General features: G+C 37.9%; 1 protein-coding gene across 5 annotated transcripts in view; it reads left to right on the plus strand.

Moving 5' to 3' along the window:
• Positions 1–24,821, plus strand: part of MAGI2 (membrane associated guanylate kinase, WW and PDZ domain containing 2) — a 1,505,066-nt gene that overhangs the window by 817,724 nt on the left and 662,521 nt on the right. For all 5 annotated transcript variants that reach the window (XM_060414641.1, XM_060414642.1, XM_060414643.1 and 2 more), the window contains exon 3: positions 17,670–17,789. In XM_060414641.1, coding sequence (XP_060270624.1) covers positions 17,670–17,789 — 120 coding nt within the window. The remainder of the gene's footprint in view (positions 1–17,669; positions 17,790–24,821) is intronic.

The following is a 24,821-nucleotide window of genomic DNA, read 5'->3' on the forward strand; positions in this document are numbered from 1 at the left end:
ACAGCCTTGACGTACTCCTTTTCCTATTTGGAACCAGTCTGTTGTTCCATGTCCAGTTCTAACTGTTGCTTCCTGACCTGCATACAGATTTCTCAAGAGGCATTAGTACTTATTAATATTATTATTTATATAAATAAACTTCCCCTAAAATTCCTTCCTTTGCTATATTCATCAGTCATATCTTTTTCTTTTTTCTAGTAGATAAACATCCATTCACAAACATCCATATGTCTTTGGACTAATGATAAATTGGTTTAAAAAAATTTCAAAACTGTATTACTGAATATATTAAAAATTAGCAGATTGTCTCAGCAAGAGAAAGCCCTCTAATTATTTTAATATTTTGCTTTAATGCAATGAATAATCAAATATGTTAAATTGCTTAGCCTAAGATAATTCTCTTTTTCTTTGTCTTGTTTTTATGTATTATGCTAGTTTTAAGATATGATCTTAAACATACAGATTATAGGCATCTATATATTTTTCGGATTCATCATGTGATTGCTGATATTTATGTTAGAAAATACCCACTCCAGTATTCTTGCCTGGAAAATCCCATGGACAGAGGAGCCTGGTGGGCTACAGTCCATGGGGTTGCACAGAGTAAACACAACTGAAGTATGCCTGAGCATGAGCATGAGATATCAGGAAATAATTAATTTCTTAGCACATGTAAAATGTGAATGTGACTGTCAGTTTCTCCTACAAATCACATGTAACTTGATTCCCATGGTAGATATGTAGCATACATATGGGTCATTATACATATAACATATAAAATTTACTTTTGAAGTTCAGAAGTACTTAGAGGCTCAATACTTCTTCCCTATCTTAAATGTCTACTGAATTCCATAGGCTGTTAAAAACATTGTTAATGGAGTTATACCCCATGGTAACAAGGTCAACAAGATATCATTATTTACCACATTAACATGCAACACCCTCAGTACTATACCTAGGGCATGGAGAAGCTCGTTCATTGCTTTACTTATAGGAACAGGTATGTTTCTACACTTGGCGTAGTGTCACAAATCACATAATTGTCCTTGCAGTTATGTGTTGAAATTAGTTCAAATATTCCTTTAGGGCAGTTTTGCTTCTTGGGGGACATATGTCTGTTTGTCTTTCTCATAGATTTTCCTCCCTTTTTTTTTTCTGTGTATTAGAAACCCACCTAGTTATGTTTTAAGAAATTTGCAAAGGGATGATGAACATATATGTGAAATGTTACACTTAACACTGGTCACACTATCAGAAACCGTCATATTTTTTCTCTTTAGTAAGGTGGTGTACCCAAATTCCAGCATTTCAGTTGCAGATTCTCTGGTGGCTCAGGTGATAAAGAGTCTGCCTGCAGTGTGGGAGACCTGGGTTTGATCCCTAGGTTGGGAAGAACCCCTAGAGAAGGAAATGGCCACCCGTTATAGTATTCTTGCCTGGAAAATCCCGTGGACAGAGGAGCCTGGCGGGCCACAGTCCATGGGGTTGCAAAGAGTAGAACATGACTAAGCAACTTTGCTTTTCCTTTCTTTTGGTTTACAAGTACAGGCTGATGAGAAAAGAGCATCAAGACACAAAGGGGCAAAAGACCTGATGCAGAGATGGATAGGCCACCACTTGCAGACCATACCCAGCCTATTGTCTTGTAAATAAAGATTTATTGAAAAACAGCCACACTCATTCCTTTATGCATTATCTGTGACTGCTTGCACTTATAGTGATAGGGTTTAACAGATACCACTATGAGTTATGGCTGGAAATGCCTAGCTAATTGCTGTCTAACCCTTTTAGAAAATGTTTAACAATCCTTATTCCAAAGGAGATCTTCCCAGGTGATGTGATGTTAAAAATTCTGCCTACCAATGCAGGAGATGTGAGAAATATGGGCTTAATCTCTGGGCTGAGAAGATCCCTTGGAGTAGGAAATGACACCCCACACCGCTATCCTTGCCTGGAAAATTCCACGGACAGAGCAGCCTCGTGGGCTACAGTTTATGGGGCCACAAAGAGTCAGGCACAACTGAGTACTACGCACAGGTGCGCGCACACACACACACACTCCAAAGGAACCATTGAAGTGTAACTGTTTGGGGAGGTACAGAATGCTTAGCTTTTCTTAAACCTACAAAGAATGTTGATTTTAATATGGATTCATTAATGCCCTACAGTCCAGTTTGGCCAGGCTTTGCCTTTCTAGTTTTTTTTTAACTACCAGATTTTTAATCCTCCTTCTAGGGGGCAGTCCTTAATACTTTGGGTTTGAAAGCCAGAGGACTGTCACCCTATCAGATGTTAACTCCCCAACCACTCATGCTTCTCTGGGGAGGTTTCTGAGTCAACAGCTGCATTGATGGTGTTCTCATCTCCTTTTGTACTTTGTCTCAATTGATCCTGGCAGATAACCTTGTGTTTTGTGTTCTTGATACAGTAAATATGGATTTATCTAAAATTACAAATATTCTCTCCAAAGAAACTAATATTTATTTTGATAATTCAGTATTTAATTCAATATCTTGTACAGGAGTACCTTAATTAATATTCTTTTGAAATGTCCTTAAAATTTTATTTTGTATGTTCTGATTTGTAAGACTTCTTTTAATCTTTCATGATAATTGCAAATCAGAAACACTGATTTGAGAATCTATAAAGCCAAATATATTTGTTACCATGTGATTTTATTCTGATATTTTTATATATGTATTTCCAACAAAGGTCACAAATGAATATTTGACAGCTCATTGTATACATTCCTGTAACCTGTATCACTTTTAGTTTGCTGTGCAGTAAAGAAGTGCGCATAGTAACCTGGAAAGAAGACTAGAGGGTCTGGGAACTTATGATAGCTGCATAGAAACTGAGTCCTACTGTCCTTCAAACCTAAAGGATCACATAGGTCAAGGCTAGGTTGCTGATGGTTGCATGTGTGACATTTAGGTCTTAGGCAGAAACAGTATTTTGCTTCTTCCGGCCATCCCTTTTTGTTTAACCTTCAGAGGCATAAAATTGTTTGTTAGCTTAAAAAAAAAAAGGCAAGGTACTGTTTGTTTATTTTTTTTCTTCAAATGCCGATTATTTCATTTGATCAAGTCAAATCGTTTTTCCTTGGTTTCTTAAAGAGGAGCTGGGCCATATGGCTCAGCATTTCATGACTGACTCACCCTTCCTCTTTTCTTCCCTCCATAATTGTTTGACATGTGTATACCTGAGAACCTCAATAAATGAAAAATGATCATTCAGCTATATGATCTGCACAATATAATCTGACAAACCTGTCAGTGTTTCAAAATTCCTGATTAGTTAAATGTCTTCTTCCCTCCATCTGGATTTTCTGGTAGTCTATAGCCTTCGTATTCTATGACCTACCTTGGGCATTTTAGAATATAGAATGCTATAGAGCCATATGGTGATACTAAAAGTTAATGTCATTGTAAGATTCTAATAGAGGTAAAATGGTAAAGCTATGATCCACTAAACCTTATATGCAATGAAGGTCAAAGAGTAGAGTGTCTGTGTATTGCTCAGAGGGCTGGTAGTATCTCTGTAGTTTAGTTCTGGCCCAAATTAACTTACATGAGAAGAGTCTAAAAGCTTCAAACTAAATATATTCTGTTTCTATAAAAAGTCACTATAGCTCTTTCCTTTAGCCCAGTATGTAATTTTGAAACATTATCTATTAAATCATAAATTAGGTAATCAAAATATATTTTTATTAGTCCTATAGAATGCCAGATATAGAATATATCTACATTAAATATTGGAAAATTAAAATAAAATTTCAAAATGAAATTAATTGGTAACATTTTCCATTCTCTTAAAAAATTAGGAAATTAATAACTTAAGACTCTTTAAGATTATGGTTTACTACCCTGATTTGTCAGTGAAGATACAGTGTTCCTTTATCCTGGAATTAGGATTATTATATATTGCAAGAGTGGATCAAACAGCCAAGAACAGTTATCTAGAAATCAGATTTTCCTTGGATGAGTCATTTTATTTAGTCATGTCTCTACATCTAGACTGTGAATGTGACTGAGGTAAAGGCAGAATTGTGCTGAAGAAAGTAATTTGTACAGCTAAGGATTCCTCAACAATCTCTCAGGTAGAAGAGATGAACTTTGTTGTGAAGGAATGGTTAAGGTTTAGTTTTCCAATTCTTTGTCATCAAAGCTGTAATAACTCAAATGCTGTGCAATTAGGAAATCGTTCATTTTGCCCCAGGTCTTCCTCAGTGTGTGTGCCGTCAGCAATGTCTTGTTACTGTCAGTAATCAAGTATGATCATTTAGTGTAGAAGCCTTAAAACTGAAAATGTACATGCATGCATCAACTTTAAAAACGATAACCTGCAAACATTGCCTGTCTTTCTTACTCAGTATCATGGGCTTTGAGTTCAACTGAGAAAGATCAATGGAATAAACTTTGGCTTTCAGATGACATTTTTTACCTCTGACTCACGTCTTCTCTGGTGTTTAGAGCAGGGACATAACTCTGTAAATAGAGTCATAGAAGAGATGAAAGACTTGGTGGGTCACTTGCCTGCATACATGTGTGTGTGCTCAGTCATGTCCAATTATTTGTGAGGCCATTGATGTAGCCCGTCCGCTAAGCTCCTCTGTTCATGGAATTTTCCAGGTTATAATACTGGAGTGGGTTGCCATTTTCTACTCCAGGGCATTTTCCTGACCCAGGGATTGAACCTGTATCTCCTGTGTCTTCTGCACTAGCAAGTGGATTCTTTACCACTGTGCCATGAATATGTCTTCTAAATAATTTGTTCCAGTAGAGAGCCTTATGGATACTAATTCCACAATGTAGCTGCCCATCCCCCGATTTAGTCTGTTTAGTATAGTTGTAGACAGTTCAGTTCAGTTCAGTCGCTCAGTCATGTCCGACTCTTTGCGACCCCATGAATCACAGCACGCCAGGCCTCCCTGTTCATCACCATCTCCCGGAATTCACTCAGACTCACGTCCATCGAGTCCGTGATGCCATCCAGCCATCTCATCCTCGGTCGTCCCTTTCTCCTCCTGCCCCCAATCCATCCCAGCATCAAAGTCTTCTCCAAAGAGTCAACTCTTCTCATGAGGTGGCCAAAGTACTGGAGTTTCAGCTTTAGCATCATTCCTTCCAAAGAAATCCCAGGGCTGATCTCCTTCAGAATGGACTGGTTGTAGACAAGCTATAATTTATCATTTAGTACATCCAGTACCTTGGCACAGATAACATCAGATGTTACATTTGTTCTTGGTTGTTGGAGATTCACACATTTTTCATTTATGTCTTCTTATTTTATTCACCATAGTTTTTTTCATAATACAGGAGATTTTCTGCATTAGATACTTGTTTTTCTTGCCTTAGTCACTCCTGGTGAGCCATATACAAGCCTCCTATGTTTTTCAGCATTGAAGCCATATTGTTGCACATGTAGGACCAAGATAGTTTAATTATTTCAAGTAGTAATGAAAGTTATTTATAAGAAAGCATAAATGGGGGTGTGTTGATTTTTTTCCCCCAAATTTGATTAACTCCTAAGAGAACTGTGAAAAAGCAACGTGCAATAGCATAAAAGAGTACTGTGATTTTCCAGCGTACTTCTTGCAACTCCATTCACCTGTACACCACAAATACACGTGAATTGTTTTCTCTGAATCCAGTACACACCTATAGATTACCCTAAGACCAATGACGAATCATGAACCACTTGCTTTTTGAGCTGTTGTGGCTAAATTAACAATGGAATTTCACACAGCTTTTAGTTTGGGTTTCCTGAGATATGAGGGAGGTTATAGCAGTGGTTCTCAATTTACTGTCCCTGGACTAGCAGCATCACCATCACCTGGGAACTTTTTAGAAATACTAATTCTCAGGCCCCACCCAAGACTCACTGTATCACAAACTGCAGATATGACACCCAACAATCTGTGTTTAACAAGCCTCCTTGTCATTCTGATGCATCCTGCATGCTAGAAACCATCGATTTGGGTGTGAAGCTGCCTCAGTGCAAACAGTTAAGATGTGAAACAGTAATTGGTTGCATATGGGACATTAGTCTAAACCTTTATATCCAGAGATATTCAAGGAGAGCTTTCTTCTTCAAAAATGTCTCTGTGTCTGAAAAATATGTAGCGTTACTAGTAGTATATGTCAATGCAGTTTTCAATAATAATAGATAGTATCCTATTTCTGAGGATAAGAGAGTTTTAAAATAATTCCCAAGGTTTAGAGCAATATACAGTTAAGAAAATAAGTCATAGTTACTACTGGTATTTTGTACATGGAGCTGTCACAACTTTGATATTATATAGAGCATTCATAGTGTTTTATTGAGGAGGCAATAAATCTTATACTTAATATGTGATTAAGTGGATGGTATGTTTTCCTTTCTGACCTTAACCCAATCCACTCTATTAGTTGATGTGAAATCTATAAATCTCACATTTCTTTATAATCCGTCACATAGGAATCAATAGCCCAATCAAGTAAACTATATCGTTTAATTTGTTTGCTTTAGCTCTATGTCTGTATAAAATCACACTTCTGGATTTTATATAATTGAAAATGAATGTAAAGAACCCACAACCTACGCTGATTATGTAAAAATTGGTAAGTGCTATCAGTCAATGAATCCCCTGAATGTTTTTATTGGAAGTACACAGAAAAACCCATGAGAGTGTTCACACTTGCTAGTAAGTAACTGATACAGTAAAGAAATGTCTTTAGGAATCTAAAAGTAAATTAATTAAAGGTTGAATCCACAGGAAGTCACCCTAGCTGTCAAGATTTATTTTCTCCAGTTTGCAGTTAAGAGACACCAGGGAAAAAGAGAAAATATATTAATAAACATGCACAAGAAAAGAATTCACTTTTTCAGATTCTCACACAGTGACGCATCTGTGTGCAATGCAATGGGCACTGTGGAACTTTCAGCTCATCAAAATAGATCTTAATAGATTACTGGACTGACCATCATCTAGATAGTAATACTTTCTGGTAAGCCAGTGACTTTCTTAAACAATCTACTAAAGTTAGGAAAAATTCTAAGGCTAAAGGGAAATGTGCCTTAGAGTTACATTTACCACCAACGTCATGCTGTTTCCTTACTGAGGCAAAAGGTGCAACATTCCTTCATTTAAATAGTAGAATTAAAAGAATAAATCCATTGGCACCCCCAGTTGCCATGGTAACAAAATGCAAGTGGCTTTCATCTGCTTGCACTGTGTATCAATAATAAGCTAGCCATTTGGGAGCAAATTCATCCTCTTCAGAACATGTCTTTTGAGCACAAGTACTGTGTGCTTTCATTAACTCCTGAAGGAAATGTGATCCATGCACTACTTAATTTAGCAATTATTCAGTAAGTTGTTTTTTAAAGAAATAAAGCAATAGGTGATAAAGCAAAGACATAATTTAGTACTTTTCCTCCATTTCCATTCCTTTTAATTTTTTTCCTTTGGAAGAGTGGTTAGGAAGACATAATAAAGAATGAATATATAAACTATAATTTGGATAATAAAATTTATTTTGGGCATTTCTAAATACCACTTAGGGAAGTACTAACCAAATATAGAAGAGCAATAGAAGAAGGTGAGCTTCAACTTTAGCTCTGTGATGAATCATCTATTATATTTCCTTGTTCATTCTCCCTAGCTTCCACCCTGTTCCTAATGTTGCGTGATTACTTGTTATTACTGCTGAGTCTTGCTACACTTTCATCTTTCTATTCATAATCTTCTGAGATAGGGAAGTGGCTATAATTATTTCAGCATAAAAATAAGTATCTGCAGGAATTTCAACTTGAACTATTTCTCCATTCTAGATATCCATTACCTTTAACTATAAATTACCTTTGTATAACATTTCATTACATTTCACATTATTTGCCTTACTTTTGGAATTGTATTTCTTTCCGAAAGATGTTCATAGATCACCAATTGCTTTCTCTTTCTTCAGCCAATTGCTTTCTTCTTCTGGCACCAGCTGATTTAACCTCAACTAATACCTTTATTTCCCCCAGACACATAGATCTAAAATCTTCTTTTGTGAGTGTTCTTATTGAAGGTCCTGTGCCTGAGGGTAAAAGTAAATGGTCCACTAATCAAGTTTTATGAGCACTTTCACACTTTTCAAGTGATTAAGCAAAGGGTAGAAAACTTCTTGCAATCTAATCAATAGGCTTTATTGGCCTTAAGTGTGTGTCTAACAAAAGGCAGAGGATCCTCATAAATAGTGACTAAAATCATTATATCCCACATTTTAGCATGTAATCAAAGGAACTGACTTATTGTACACCCGGACAATAGAAGGGGGCAACCTGAGTCCTTAGGTATAAGAATTTTTTCTTCTTAAGAAATTTTAGCATTAATGAAATTAATTCATTTGAAATTGCCATTATAAAGATTCTAAAATAAGATACCATCAATGAAGCTTGTTAGAATTGTATTTTCTTAGCGTATTAATATTACTAAAGAAGAGTGCAATTGTGTTGCTATAGTGCTCATGTTTTTATTTTTATAATACCCTTTTACACCCAATATTCACCTCACTGTATAATAAGAACACTGATGATCAACTAAATGATATTTTAACCCAGAACCACATATCTAAAATATTAAAATAAAAAGCTGATATCCTGAATTTCAATTCTAAGAATTTTTGCCACACAATCCTTCCACTTTCTGCCTTTAAAAATGAAGGGTAATGTGTGTGTGCACATATACCAGTCATCAGAGTCCACCATGCTCTGTCATACTTATCAACCTTACAAAAATAGCCTTGAAATTTCAAAATACCTATTGGACACCAGTGTATAAACTAGACCAAGTACATGCACTAAGTGAAGTTTCTCTGTAAGACTTTAGTGATTCCTTTTAAAATATAGTCAGGCTCTGTGGATCTTCTGCTGACTCCCACAGGTCCCTGCTGCTGCTGCTGCTAAGTCAGTTCAGTCGTGTCAGACTCTGTGCAACCCCATAGACGGCAGCCCACCAGGCTCCCCCATCCCTGGGATTCTCCAGGCAAGAACACTGGAGTGGGTTGCCATTTCCTTCTCCAATGCATGATAGTGAAGTGAAAGTGAAGTCGCTCAGTCATTTCCGACTCTTAGTGACTGCATGGACTGCAGCCCACCAGGCTCCTCCATCCATGGGATTTTCCAGGAGAGAGTACTGGAGTGGGGTGCCATTGCCTTCTCCCCCACAGGTCCCTAGCCAAACTCGATACAGCCCTCTGGGGGCTTGCACCCCACATATTGCAAATCTCTGCTTCCTTTCAGCTCCTATACAGTCTTTCTAGTCAAACTTTTGCTCCGTATTGTCTAAACAAGTGGTTAAAAATCTCAGTAATTTACTTATTAAATAGTCCATAGATGCCAATGCCTTGATTTATGGTCATTTAACCCTTTTATAAAACATTATGTAACTTAGAAAAAATGTTTTATGTGTTTATTCTCTGTCTCTTCTTGTTAGAATGTAAGTTTCTTTTCTATTCTGTCATTTTCTATTCCTCAACGATATATAACAGGTATCCTGAATAGTGTTTGGCACATAAGTGCTCAGTCAATAATTTGTGGCAAGAATTCATGGGGAAAAGCAACTATCCTTGACGTCATCTCTGTTCTTTCAGACAAGAGTACTTAATATATAATTTTTTCTGAGTGCCTGGAATTTTCCAGACATTAAGTACTTTATCCTCATGCGAAGAGTTGATTCATTGGAAAAGACTCTGATGCTGGGAGGAATTGGGGGCAGGAGGAGAAGGGATGACAGAGAATGAGATGGCTGGATGGCATCACTGACTCCGATGGACATGAGTCTGAGTGAACTCCGGGAGTTGGTGATGGACAGGGAGGCCTGGCGTGCTGCAATTCATGGGGTCGCAAAGAGTCGGACACGACTGAGCGACTAAACTGATGGATTATTTCATTTGTTCTTCAAATTAACTACTTAAAGATGCTACTGGTATTACTCCTACTTTATTATTCCTAGAGTTTATAGAGATAAAAAACCTTCCTCAAGATATTACTGATGGCACATGGTAGCGCATCAATAAGCTCAGGCAGTTTGACTCCATGGCTCACATTCCCATCTACTATAGCATGTGCTTTAAAGTCAGTTTCTATCTTGTCTAAGCCAAAGAGTAATTCTAATGGTGGAAAATTTGGGCTAAAATGAAAGGAGATTGACACTTGGTAGGCCAGAAGTGAAGATATTTCTGATGCGGAAAATTCCTGTATTATGTCCTCTCACATGTTCCATCAAGGCAAATCCCTCTAAAGAGACTCTGTAACCTGGCATACCATGAGAGCTGCCTTTATTGTCAATGAGCTTTTTCTGACTGTTTTTAAATTGTAGCATTTTCCTCTCTTTTTTCAGTCAAATTTCTTGACTACAGATTGGGTAGATAAACTCTTTGAAGAGGCTGTGATCAACTTCGTCCTCTACTATGGCTAATCAGGTAGTTAAATGATAAACTGAAAGGGAGAGACAAGCACACTAGTGACATGGGCATTGTTTGGTCCAGGAGGGAGGTCTTTGAAGCAGAGATACTACAGGATAGAAGGATGACATTGTAGAGTTATAGGGCATGAAATTTGCCAACTATTTGGAGATATAATAAGAGAGTGAAAGAGACCTGAAATGTGACACTTAGGGAAAGTTTCGGGGCATGCATGACTGGAAAATGGTGGTGACATTAATAAGAGGAGCAAGGTGGAAATATGCATTCATTATGCTATTTTCCTGAAATACTGAGTCAAATTTGCCTCTCGTGAGGGTTGTATAAAGACATTTTCATACATGCAAAGTCCCAAAAAAATGTGGCTCCCATACAACTTTTGATGAAATATTTCTGACTTTGTGCTCTGCCAAAATGAGGGAATGAACTACAAAAAGAAATATGAGATCTGGGAAAAAGGGGATAAAACAGAGGGAAGAGGCAAAGTGAATCCCCAGGGTGGTGGCAAATGGTGCTCCCAGGATGATTGCTGTGTAGTAGGTGAGCATAGTCCACATTGAAACAGGTCAGATGTCTCTAGGAGAAATGTCTTCAATTGGTTAAACTTGACAAAATATTAAATATTCTTGTATATTCTGAGAGATTTGTTTATCCAAGGAAAAGATAATTAATTAATTGAAATATTGATCAATATGTAGAAATGTAGAAATTGAAATATTCAATCTAGAGTGAAAATATATAAGAAAGGAAAATTAATCAGTGCAGCACATAGTTCTGCTGGAAATAGATTTATATAGTATTATTATAGTAAATGTTAAATAGTAATCTAATGCAAGTTTGTTCTACTGGAAGAATGGGAGGAGGAAAAAAGAAGGAAGTGATATGAAGAAATATGGGCAAAAAGAGCTAAAATCTTCATTTGCTTTACCAAGAAATCAGTAGTTTCCTGTGACTCATATGGTAAAGTATGTCTGCAATGTGGGAGACCTGGATTAGATCCCTCAGTCAGGAAGATCCCCTGGAGAAGGTAATGGCAACCTACTCCAATATTCTTTCCTGGGGAATCCCTTGGACAGGGGAGCCTGGTGGGCTATAGTCCATGGGGTCGCAAAGAGCTGGACACCACTGAGCAACTGACACTTTCACAACAGTGACTAAAATAAAAACAAGAACCATCATAAGTTAATTATTCAAAGATATTGAGGTAGAACAGAAATCAGCTAAAAGAGTTAAAAGTGGATAAAATGGAAAAGTGTGTTGGAGAGGGGTGATAAAAGTCTTCATTAAAAAATAAAAGCTTGTACACTTGTAGAATAACAAACCTTGTAGAAGTATAGAGTCTTTAAAATATATGTGTAGCTTTGATAAAACATAAAAACTAGACTTTGAGAGAAAACAGAAGAGATTAGTCTTGATAAGATGGATGGATGATTAGAATTAAGGATGAAAATAATGCAGATGAAGGAGGTAGAAATTAGGAAACTTTCAGAAATTTTAATTCAGAATATCTCTTTCATCACCAGAAAGAGAATGAGCTAATATCTTCTGCTGAAAGTTGAAGCCTTTGGGTATTTGAAAATGGTGGGGTGGTGTCAGAGAGGGAAGGAGATACTTATTAAAAGGATTTCCATGAGTCAGTAGAATCAAGCTAACATTAGAAGGGGGAGGGAAGAGGGATGAGCTGGGAATTTGGTGTTGGTAGATGCAAACTATTACATTTAGAACAAATAAACAACAAAGTCCTTATGTATACCACAGGGAACTATATCCAATCTCCTGAGATAAAATATAATGAAAAAGAATATTTTCAAGAAAGCATGTATATATGTGTAAAACTGAGTCAACTTTGCTGTAAAGCAGAGATTGGCACAACTTCATTAATCAGCTATACTTCAAATTATAAAAATGAATGAACAAAAACTTGTCAAGAAAAAAAAAAACCTAACATTAAAAAGCCTCAATCTGTAGGGTACATTGTCAATGAAAGCTCATGGTTTTCTACAGCAGCTGTTCAGTTCCGTTCAGTTCAGTTACTCATTCGTGTCCAACTCTTTGCAACCCCATGAATCGCATCATGCCAGGCATCCCTGTCCATCACCAACTCCCAGAGTTCACTCAGACTCACGGCCATCGAGTCAGTGATGCCATCCAGCCATCTAAATCCTCGGCTGTCCCCTTCTCCTCCTGCCCCCAATCCCTCCCAGCATCACAGTCCTTTCCAATGAGTCAACTCTTCACATGAGGTGGCCAAAGTAATAGAGTTTCAGCTTTAGCATCATTCCTTCCAAAGAAATCCCAGGGCTGATCTCCTTCAGAATGGACTGGTTGGATCTCCTTGCAGTCCAAGGGACTCTTGAGTCTTCTCCAACACCATAGTTCAAAAGCATCAATTCTTTGGCACTCAGCCTCCTTCACAGTCCAACTCTCACATCCATACATGACCACTGGAAAAACCATAGCCTTGACTAGACGGACCTTTGTTGGCAAAGTAATATCTCTGCTTTTGAATATGCTGTCGAGGTTGGGCACAACTTTTCTTCCAAGGAGTAAACATCTTTTAATTTCATGGCTGCAGTCACCATCTGCAGTGATTTTGGAGCCCCAAAAAACAAAGTCTGACACTGTTTCCAGTGTTTCCCTATCTGTTTGCCATGAAGTGATGGGACTGGATGCCATGATTTTCGTTTTCTGAATGTTGAGCTTTAATCCAACCTTTTCACTCTCCTCTTTCACTTTCATCAAGAGGCTTTTGAGTTCCCCTTCACTTTCTGCCATAAGGGTGGTATCATCTGCATATCTGAGGTGATTGATATTTCTCCCAGTAATCTTGATTCCAGCTTGTGCTTCTTCCAGCCCAGGATTTCTCATGATGTACTCTGCATAAAAGTTAAATGAGCAGGGTGACAATATACAGCCTTGACGTACTCCTTTTCCTATTTGAAACCAGTCTGTTGTTCCATGTCCAGTTCTAACTGTTGTTTCCTGACCAGCATATAGGTTTCTCAAGAGGCAGGTCAGGTGGTCTGGTATTCCCATCTCTTTCAGAATTTTCCACAGTTTCTTGTGATCCACACAGTCAAAGGCTTTGGCATAGTCAATAAAGCAGAAATAGATGTTTTTCTGGAACTCTCTTGCTTTTTCTATGATCCAGCGGATGTTGGCAATTTGATCTCTGGTTCCTCTGCCTTTTCTAAAACCAGCTTGAACATCAGGAAGTTCACGGTTCACGTATTGCTGAAGCCTGGCTTGGAGAATTTTGAGCATTATTAGTGTGTGAGATGTGTGTAATTGTGCAGTAGTTTGAGCATTCTTTGGCATTGCCTTTCTTTGGGATTGGAATGAAAACTGACCTTTTCCAGTCCTGTGGCCACTGCTGAGTTTTCCGAATTTGCTGGCATATTGAGTGCAGCACTTTCACAGCATCATCTTTTAGGATTTGAAATAGCTCTACTGGAATTCCATCACCTCTACTAGCTTTGTTCGTAGTGATGTGTTCTAAGGCCCACTTGCCTTCACATTCCAGGATGTCTGGCTCTAGGTGAATGATCACACTGTCGTGATTATCTGAGTCATGAAGATCTTTTTGTACAGTTCTTCTGTGTATTCTTGCCACCTCTTCTTAATATCTTCTGCTTCTTTAGGTCCCTACCATTTCTGTCCTTTATCAAGCCCATCTTTGCATGAAATGTTCCCTTGGTATCTCTAATTTTCTTGAAGAGGTCTCTAGTCTTTCCCATTCTGTTCTTTTCCTTTATTTCTTTGCATTGATAGTTGAGGAAGGCTTTCTTATCTCTTCTTGCTATTCTTTGGAACTCTGCATTCAGATGCTTATATCTTTCCTTTTCTCCTTTGCTTTTTGCTTCTCTTCTTTTCACAGCTATTTGTAAGGCTTCCTCAGATAGCCATTTTGCTTTTTTGCATTTCTTTTCCAAGGGATGGTCTTGATCCCTGTCTCCTGTACAATGACACAAACCTCCGTCCATAGTTCATCAGGCACTCTATCTTTCAGATCTAGTCCCTTAAATCTATTTCTCACTTCCACTGTATAATCATAAGGGATTTGATTTAGGTCATACTGAATGGTCTAGTGGTTTTCCCTACCTTCTTCAATTTAAATCTGAATTTGGCAATAAGGAGTTCATGATCTGAGCCACAGTCAGCTCCTGGTGTTGTTTTTGTTGACTCTATAGAGCTTCTCCATCTTTGGCTGCAAAGAATATAATCAGTCTGATTTCGGTGCTGACCATCTGGTGATGTCCATGTGTAGAGTCTTCTCTTGTGTTGTTGATAGTGGGTGTTTGCCATGGCCAGTGCATTTTCTTGGCAAATCTGTTAGTCTTTGCTCTGCTTCATTCCATATTCCAAGGCCAAATTTGCCTGCTACTCCAGTCTGTTTCTTGACTTCCTCCTTTTGTAGTCTATGAATTAAATAGCTGATAGAGAACTCGGAGGCGTATTGAGCTATGGGAAATGTTGAAGATGAACTAAAGGAAAGAAGACATTTCAGATCCCCAGTCCTTTAGGAGATAGAAAAGCAAGTGAAGTCAAATATGAGGAACATCAGGAGAAGTAAGAAAGATCAGGAGACTAGAGGCTGTAATTAGAAAGAAGAACAGAACGAGAGAAAAGAGTAGGAGATTGATGACAAAGATGAGAATAGCAGCATTTAAGTCTGCACTGTAGAACTTCACCAAGAAGAGGGAAGTGGGCAGGCCCCCAGTCCTAACAGGCAGCCAGCATCAGGCAGGTCAGCAGCAACAGGTGGCCATGATGCCGTCGCAGGCGGAATCCCTGAGGCAGGAACTCTGTCACATTGTCCTCAGGTGCACGGCGTAGATGGAAAACCAGCCAGTAAACCGAAGCACCAATGGTCTTTCCAAGCAGAGCACAGCCCCAGACATGTTCACTAGAATTCAGCGAGGCAACTCATGCTATTCAAGTCAGCAGCCCTCGAAATTGCCCTCAAGCTTGTGGGCAATGCTTACATTGTGCTAGCAGCACATTACTGCGCTGCAAGCATTTAATTAGTCAAAGTGTGTAGCTTCTGAAACATGCAGATAAATTAGGAAAGAAAATTGAAATTTTGTTATGTGATTTTTCTTAATGATTAGAGTGTGTTCTAAATAAATAGAAAAACAAATAGATTGCCAAAAACCATGTTAATGGGCTTTTAATTCACAAGGGTTAAGCACATAAAAAGTCAGTATATTGAAAGTTAAGGTTCTCATAGAAACATTGATTTGACAACATTATGCATACTAGGTGTGGGAGGTTTGTATTTTATAACATAAAAGCAGTAGTGAATATTATGAAATATTAAAAAATGCACAGTTAAAATAACAAATTCAGGGGGAAGTCATTAAACATGATTATGAGGAAAAATTGTTTTGCAACCTTCAAAGAAGGTTGTAAAATTTAATTTTAGAACATAATGCCTTCAAACTTTAAAAAATATTGCCAGTGGAAATTAATAATTTTTTACCCAAAATGAATTTTCCAACACATTGTATATTTTGACATTAGTTTATACCTCTCATTTGTCATCCAGATTTGACCCTAATATACTAAAAGAAGAACTGATTGGCCATTGGATGGCCTAGTTGATAAAGATTTTGGAGAGTGAAAATAAATTTAAGGATTTGAAATATTAATATTTTTTCTAGTATATAGAGAATGTGGACGATAGCTTACATGTCAGTAAGCCTGCAAGTGTACTAGTACTTTGTTTACATATTTGTTGCAGGAAGGAGGACCCCTTCTAGGGCCCAAAACTGGGCTCTTGTCTAACACTCGGAAGTGAATTGTCCGAGGAGACACATGTGTTGACAAAGCAAGAGATTTTAGTGGGAAAGGGCACTGGGTGGAGAGCAGTAGGGTAAGGGAACTCAGGAGAACTGCTCTGCCGTGTGGCTCGCAATCTGGGGTTTTATGTTGATGGGATTAGTTTCTGGGTGGTCTTTGGCCCATCACTGTAATTCAGAGTCTTTCCTGGTGGCGCATGCATTGCTTAGCCAAGATGGATGCTAGCGAGAGGGATTCTGGGAAGTGGATGGACACTCAGTGTCTCCTTTAGACCTTTCCCGAACTCTTCCTGTTGGTGGTGGCTTATTAGTTCCGTATTCCTTATCAGGATGTCCGGTCATAAAACAACTCATACAAATGGTTACTATGGTGCCTGGCCAGGGTGGGCAGTTTCAATCAGTGTGCTTCCCCTAACATATTTGCCTTCTATGTACGTGTGCATACTATTTGCATGTATGCCTTATGGAAATTCCAATCAGACTATGCAAAATGTCTTATGTAGGTAGCATTGAAAAAGGAAGAAAGATGCTTAAAGCTTTCTCAGGAAAGGAGGTGTTCCGGGAAACAAATCCACAGCCTTGATATGTCTCACTTTTGGTTCTCACCTCACAAGCTGGACGGAGATCTCGGAACCTGACTTCTCCAACGGAGGTATACTGAGCAATAGGATTGAGTTCCTGTGGCTGTTTACTCTATAGACGATATACAGAAAACAAGAGTGGTGGACCCTTGCAATGACCCCTGGGAGGGTATCACCTCCTGATTTAATTAGAAGTAAAGGCAAGAATGAAAGAAGAAAAATGACTATGTTACTAATATAATACTGATTCAATTATAGTCATTTCTCAATTATAGTTAGTATTTAGTTATTCTAAGTAATAGTAAAGATTTTCTGATCCTTGAAGTCAGCCATTATTTGTTACAAATAATTTTTAACAAATGACAGCACCCTCCCCCCACAAAGGAGCAGATGATGAAAATATAAAAGTTAATTGACATTTTGCTAACATTTCTATTTTCCATTATATTTTATGTCATAGCAAAGCAGTCTACAGAACAATAGAGGTCCTTTCATGGAAGTGAGATATGTAAATTCCTGAGCTAGCAGACTCATGGCCCAATATTCAAACCACCTCTTCAAAGAGGGCACAATGGTCTGCATTTTTCACTGAAAAATCTATGCAGCCACATTCCATGACGATGAGCCCTTTATAAACTTGAAGAAAAGTGCTTTGTATGTTTCCTTTAATCTTAACCCCCTGCTATTTTCTGTTTCCAAACAAACAGAAGGACAAATGCAAACTGCCAACTCACAGGATGTACAAACAAGTGTTATTGAATATTCAAGAGTATGGTGGTATTTCTAAAATTCTGCAACAAATCACTTAGAGTCTTTCTTTTGTTTTCCTTATTCAGGCACCACAAGGCCACATAAGGAGGGTGAGGTCCCTGGAGTGGACTATATTTTCATCACTGTTGAAGATTTTATGGAATTGGAGAAAAGTGGTGCTCTCCTAGAAAGTGGGACTTATGAAGGTAAGCACAGCTGTACTGCTGAATTTATTTCTTGTTGCATCACATTTTTCTCTTTTGACTGAAATGCATTAGAACACCACATTACTAAACTGCTATTGTTTTGGTTTGAGAGCTTTCATGAGGTCGCTTTAGAAGAATATTTTATAAAGAAAATTTAAAATATATCTGGGTAAATTCTTCTCTTGAGATGCCAATAGAAATATATATGTTCCCACTGTAACCTTGTGTTATGGATATCCTGAGGGTAAATTGTGATCTTCAGCTAAAGTATCTTCATCTTTAGGTAGCATCTAAAGGACCACAGTGGAGAAGGCAATGGCATCCCACTCCAGTGCTCCTGCCTGGAAAATCCCATGAACGGAGGAGCCTGGTAGGCTGCAGTCCATGGGGTCGCTAAAAGTAGGACACGACTGAGCGACTTCACTTTCACTTTTCACTTTAATGCATTGGAGAAGGAAATGGCAACCCACTCCAGTGTTCTTTTCTCTCTCTCTCTCTCTCTCTTTAATTTTTATTATTTATTATTATTATTATTTTTTTTACTTTACAATATTGTATTGGTGTTGCCATACATCAACATGAATCTGCCACAGGTGTACATGTGTTCCCAATCCAGTGTTCTTGCCTGGAGAATCCCAGGGATGGGGGAGCCTGGTGGGCTGCCGTCTATGGGGTTGCACAGAGTCAGACACAACTGAAGTGACTTAGCAGCAAAGGACCACAGGGCTTGAGTTCCACAGTCCTGTAACTACTTCTGTGCAGTTTTCTCCAGTTACTTCATTTCACTTGCCTTCACTGGCCTCTCGTAGAAAATGATGGTGTAGGAAAAACTATGAACTGTGGATGAACTCCAAAGCTCTACCGCAAGTTTCCCTGCATGCCTGTGTCAAACATGAATGAATGAATCTAAAACCTTGAATGTGGGAAGTACCTTTTAGTAGAAAAAGCACTATAATGTAAGCCAGGATCTGCTTCAGTTCCCAACCTGGCTTTACTCCTTACCCACTGTGAACATTAAGTAACCCAGGTCGTGTCTGTGAACCTCAGTAGTCTTACCTGTGAAAGGATAATGACAGCATTGAAAAATACAAATAAATAACAACATAATTCCTTGTGTATGTTTTAGTAACATCTACAGGCATGTAATAGTTTATGTCTAATGAAATTACAGATCTGTGTCTGAACAGTGAGATTTTACTGGAGCTAGAAAGCAGTAGAAAATAATACTTTTATTCTTATACCACAGTATTGTATATGTAAACTTTGCTTATATGTACTAAGAGGTCCAAAGATTAATCTAGTCTTACTGAACTATAACTAATAGTGTGTGATACTAAAAACAAAACTCATATGCATTGCTGCTTAACCCATCAAATATCAGAGGTCTACAGTGAGCAACTAGGTTTGTAACAGTTTGTTCACCTTTTTCCTCCTTCATTTACTTGTAAATGTCCAGTGGACTATAGTTATTTAAGAACTCAGTATTTTTAAGTTGTCAGAAGTATTATATTCTTGTTTTGCCTCACACTTCTATGGCAATTTAGGCTGAGACATGTGCCTAAGTTAAAGCTCAGACATTAAGCTACTTATTGCCATGTTCACAGGAAATAAGCAGAAATACCTAGGAAAAGAAAATAATGTTATGTTTGAATATTGTTTCTTTTTCTTGTCAAAAATGAATGATAGTGAAGATTGATTGAAAATATTGTATAATTTATTTTTATTGAAGTATAGTTGATTTAGAATATTATATTAGTTTCAGGTATACAGCATGATTCAATATTCTTATAGATTATACTCCATTGAGAGTTATTACAAGGTGATGGGTACAATTCCCTATGCTGTACAATATGTTCTTGTTGCTTATCTATTTTATACATAGCAGTTAAATAAAAAGCTATGCTGATCATATAAGATGCCTTAAAGTATATATGAAAAATGCCTGTATAAATCATAGAAAATAATGATATCAAATGAGTCAGAGTAAATTAACAATGAATTTTGTAGTATATTTTCCTGTGGACTTTGCAACATCATTCATTAGTTTCTATGTCTGCCAATAATAACACCTTGTATTTAGTTACCATATTTATGTAGCAAAGAACCTATGCCTTAGCAACCAAGATCATTCCAAGAGTAGTATGGTTAACAAATATGGCTTATTCTTTTGTTTTGTTAAGGATTGTATTAGTTATACAGAAGGTAAAAAATTAAATCAAATGTTCATATTAAACTTCTTGTAGTTTCACGATTAACTAGATACCATGGAGTTTAATATCAATATTTTAGAATTAAAGCATAACTTAAATTTTAGATTTCAGCTAAATTTTGAGGGAAATATCCTGAGACCACACAAACATAACTAAGTTTTGTTATGATTTAGGGTGGATTGTCCTGAATCTTCTTCAGACATTTTATTAGCACTGAGAGTAAAGTTGGCTAAATTGTTGCCAAATTGTTAATCACCTCCATGTTCATAGAGCTGATTTTTGAATAATGAGGCTGATTTACACATATGACTTCAGAGAATCATGGCTATTATTTATAAAAACACATTGTGTACTTGGATAAATAAGAATCTCTTTTCTTAGGTTGTATAACCATCTGGGTGGACATGAATGGAGCATTCTCAAATCTCAAAATCTTCAGATTTTCCTATAGTTACAGCTGAGAAGTCAATAGAATTGACATTCTAATAAAAATCACTCCTATTCCTTGAGGATTAATCACAAGCTCCAAACTCAGAGCTACCAGAGTTATTTGTGTTATTAATGTGTTACCCATCATGGAAGGCTAGGGAATGCCTTTTCTGCTGTTGGTTCTTTCAGAATCTACTGCGTAGCAATCATGTTCTACTCAACTAGATAAAGACAGACCTCAGAGCTTTTATATTTATCAAACTTTCTTGTATCACTTTTTGGTAAGCTTTATTTAATAAAATGCCAGTTTCCCTGTTATATGTTCTCCCTTCTGTACTATTTGGGCCATTGTTCTTCTTTCTTGCTAGACCATTCTCATGCCTTCTCATGCCTACTCTTCACAGCTCTCAGCCAGACAAGAAAATTCACTTCTGATATCTGTGAATCCACTAAAGAACTGAGAAAGAAACTGAGTTCCTCTCAGCTCAGACCTGTTAACTATATGGGATTCTTAAGACTGATATATTATATACTTTTGTCTTGTTGTCAGTAATTCTAATTTGACAAATTCTAGAATCTGTTCTTTGATTAGAAACTAGATTTTAGTTCTGCCTCTTAGATATTGGCTCAAAGTTCTTGCTCCAGAGGAATAATTCTATTATAATCAAAGGCTGCAAGAAAAGCTTTAATATGCTTGTACCGTCATCTGCAGTTAGGCTACATAGCACGAGACAGCATTTTAGCAGATTCTTAAAGTCTTTTTCTGCATCACCAGCCCCCCATCTAGTATGAGCAACTTCTTTCAGTTTATTATACAACAGCTGCCAAATGGCTTTGCTTGTGAATGGCCCAAAGGACTTGACTCTAATGGAACATCAGGTGTTTGTAAAGACTCTTCCATGACTTGGATGATCTCATCTTCATCTTTTCATATTCAGTCAGGTTGAAAATTAAATTAATATGACAAGGCCTGGTTTCAGCCTGACATAACCTCAAGTAACAGGAGATAACACCATGAACCTTCATATCAGGACTGAAGTTATAGGCTTCATGTGAAACATAGATCACAGAGTTCTGTGGATGAATGCAGGCAGTTTTTCTGGGATTAAGGTCATCTGTGGGTATAAATGAGATACTGACTGGTAGAATTAAGTAAGTACATTTGATAGTCTAAAGGTTATGTATGCACTTTACAAAAGGAAGCAAAAGCCCTTGAGAACTGTCCAAAGTGCTGAATTACCCAGGTATCTAAACCCATGAATCCTTCCTGACTTACTTCCAGTGTTTGGAATGCTGCATTCGTGGTTTCACTGGCCACTCACACTGCCTCAGCCTGCATTCTAAATGTCATCATTAACTAAGCCCATGTCACTTGAGCTGCACCTAGACAATAATTTTATTTAATTTATCAAGCGAGATTATCCATGGTCATGTTCCAGAGCAGCAGTTCTGTTATAACGTTGAATATTGTATTTTGCTGTTCTGCTTTTAAAATGAAGCAAAGCTATTTTTTTCTATCTATTGAAGAAACCACTGGTCTTAAAGGTTTTCTTAAAATGGACATAAGCTTGATTCCTTCCATTTTTAAGAGGACCAAATCAAACCCAGAAAGTTATTAGGGCATCTGACAGACAATTGTGAAAATACGACACTCACCTTCACCTTCATGCTGTGGTTTCTCCTAATCATGGTATATGGACTTGCTGTTGTTCAGTTGCTCAGTTGTGTCTGGCTATTTGTGACACCATGGACTGTCACGTGCCGGCTTCCCTGTCCTTCATTATCTCCCAGAGCCTGCCCAAACTCATGTCCATTGAGTCAGTGATGTCATCCAACCATCTCATCCTCTGTTGTCCCCCTCTTCTCCTACCCTCAATCTTGCCCAGCATCAGGGACTTTTCCTACAAGGCGGCTCTTCGTATCAGGTGATCAATGTATTGAAGCTTCAGCTTCACCATCAGTCCTTTCAATGAATATTCAGGGTTCATTTCCTTCAGGATTAACTGGTTTGATCTCCTTATTGTCCAAGGGACTCTCTAGAGTTTTCTCCAGCACCACAGTTCAAAAGCATCAATTCTGCAGCATTCAGCCTTCTTTGTGGTATAGCATATCCGTTCATGACTACTGGAAAAACCATAGCTTTGATTATGCAGATATTTGTCAGAAAATTGATGCCTGTGCTTTTCAATATGCTGTCTAGGTTTGTCATAGCTTTTCTTCTAAGGAGCAAGCATCTTCTAATTTCATTACCCCAGTTTCCATCCACAGTGATGTCAGAGCCCAAGAAAATAAAGTCTGTCACTGTCTCCATTGTCTCTCCATCTACTTGCCATGAAGAGATGGGACCAAATGCCATGACTTTAGTTTTTTGAATGTTAAGTTTTAAGCCAGCTTTTTCACTCTCTTTCACCATTATCAATAGGCTCTCTAGTTCCTGTTCTGTTTCTGCCACTAGGTTGGTGTCATCTGGATTTCTGAGGTTATTGATATTTCTCCTCAGTTCAGTTCAGTCGCTCAGTCGTGTCCAGCTCTTTGCGACCCCATGAATCGCAGCACGCCAGGCCTCCCTGTCCATCACCAACTCCCGGAGTTCACTCAGACTCACGTCCATCGAGTCAGTGATGCCATCCAGCCATCTCATCCTCTGTCGTCCCCTTCTTTTCCTGCCCTCAATCCCTCTCAGCATCAGGGTCTTTTCCAATGAGTCATCTCTTCCCATGAGGTGGCCAAAGTACTGGAGCTTCAGCTTTAGCATCCTTCCTTCCAAAGAACACCCAGGATGGATCTCCCTTAGAATGGACTGGTTGGATCTCCTTGCAGTCCAAGGGACTCTCAAGAGTCTTCTCCAACACCATAGTTCAAATGCATCAATTCTTCAGCACTCAGCTTTCTTCACAGTCCTGCTCTCACATCCATACATGACCAATGGAAAAACCATTTCCCCTGGTAATGTTGATTCCAGCTTGTGCTTCATCCAGACCAGCATTTTACATGATATACTCTGCATAGAAGTTAAATAAGCATAGTGACAATATACAGCCTTGCTCTACTCCTTTCCCAATTTGGAGCCAGTCTGTTGTTCAATGTCCAGTTCTAACTTTTGCTTTTTGATCTGTATACAGGTTTTTCAGGAGGCAGGTAAGGTGGTCTGGTATTTCCATCTCTTTAAGAATTTTCCACAGTTTGTTGTGATCCACACAGTCAAAAACTTTAGAGTAGTCAATGCAGCAGAAATAGATGTTTTTCTGGAATTCTCGTGCTTTCTCTGTGATCCAGCAGATGTTGGCAATACGACCTCTGGTTCCTCTTCATTTAAACAGCATACCTAGTTCCTTAAACATTTTTACTACAAGGATTCTGAAAATCAAGTTTTTTCTAGCATTTGTACATAAATGAGTGCTATTCTTCCTATGATATATCACATATCACTCTATAAAATTTTAAGTATTAAGGATAAATAATTTTCTAGAAAAATAAGCCAGTCACTCCTATGATGAGTGAGATACAATAAATTTTATCATTCAATTTCACTAATTAAAGTCCACATCCACTTCTTTTAGCATTAACTGCTGCTGCTGCTAAGTCACTTCAGTCATGTCCAACTCTGTGAAAACCCATAGACGGCAGCCCATCAGGCTCCCCTGTCCCTGGGATTGATTCTCCAGGCAAGAACACTGGAGTGGGTTGCCATTTCCTTCTCCAGTGCATGAAAGTGAAAGTGAAGTCACTCAGTCGTGTCTAACTCTTTGTGACCCCATGGACTGCAGCCCACCAGGCTCCTCTGTCCATGAGATTTTCCAGGCAAGAGTACTGGAGTGGGGTGCCATTGCCTTCTCTGTCACCATTAGCTAGGTACATGTATTATTGAAATTTGATCCTCTGTTTCCAGTCAAGATAGCATTGGTGTCTGAGGGATACTCAATCCAATGAAAAATCATTATTGGTAATATAAACAATCTTCAGAAATGCCATTCTTCTATAAATCCAACCTTCTATCCACTGAAATGTAAATATTTCCTGAAGAGCAGATCAATGCTAAGATTGTTGTCATTCCAGTATACCAAAGAGAGAGAAAATTCATTTTTTTCTCTTTCCTTTATATTCTGTTACAAGAGAAAATTTTTACTATGTAAATAATAGCCCCCAAAGCAACAGTAGATTCTTGGAGCTTGCAGTTAAAAGGGTCCAGCTGTTATTGCATATTGTAACATTTTTTTTCTTTTGAACATATTGTAACTTTTTTTTTTCTTTTTCTTTCTCTTGACAATTTTCCTATTGTGGAAGATTCTAAGCCATGCATTTTTGTGTTCACTTTAGGAACATTAAACATTTGCACATAAGGTTCACTACATGTTTATTTGACCAGTAAAGGAAAAACACATTTAGTGAAGTT

This window comes from Ovis aries, chromosome 4, assembly GCF_016772045.2.
Source record: "Ovis aries strain OAR_USU_Benz2616 breed Rambouillet chromosome 4, ARS-UI_Ramb_v3.0, whole genome shotgun sequence".
In the NCBI taxonomy this organism is placed as follows: Eukaryota; Metazoa; Chordata; class Mammalia; order Artiodactyla; family Bovidae; genus Ovis; species Ovis aries.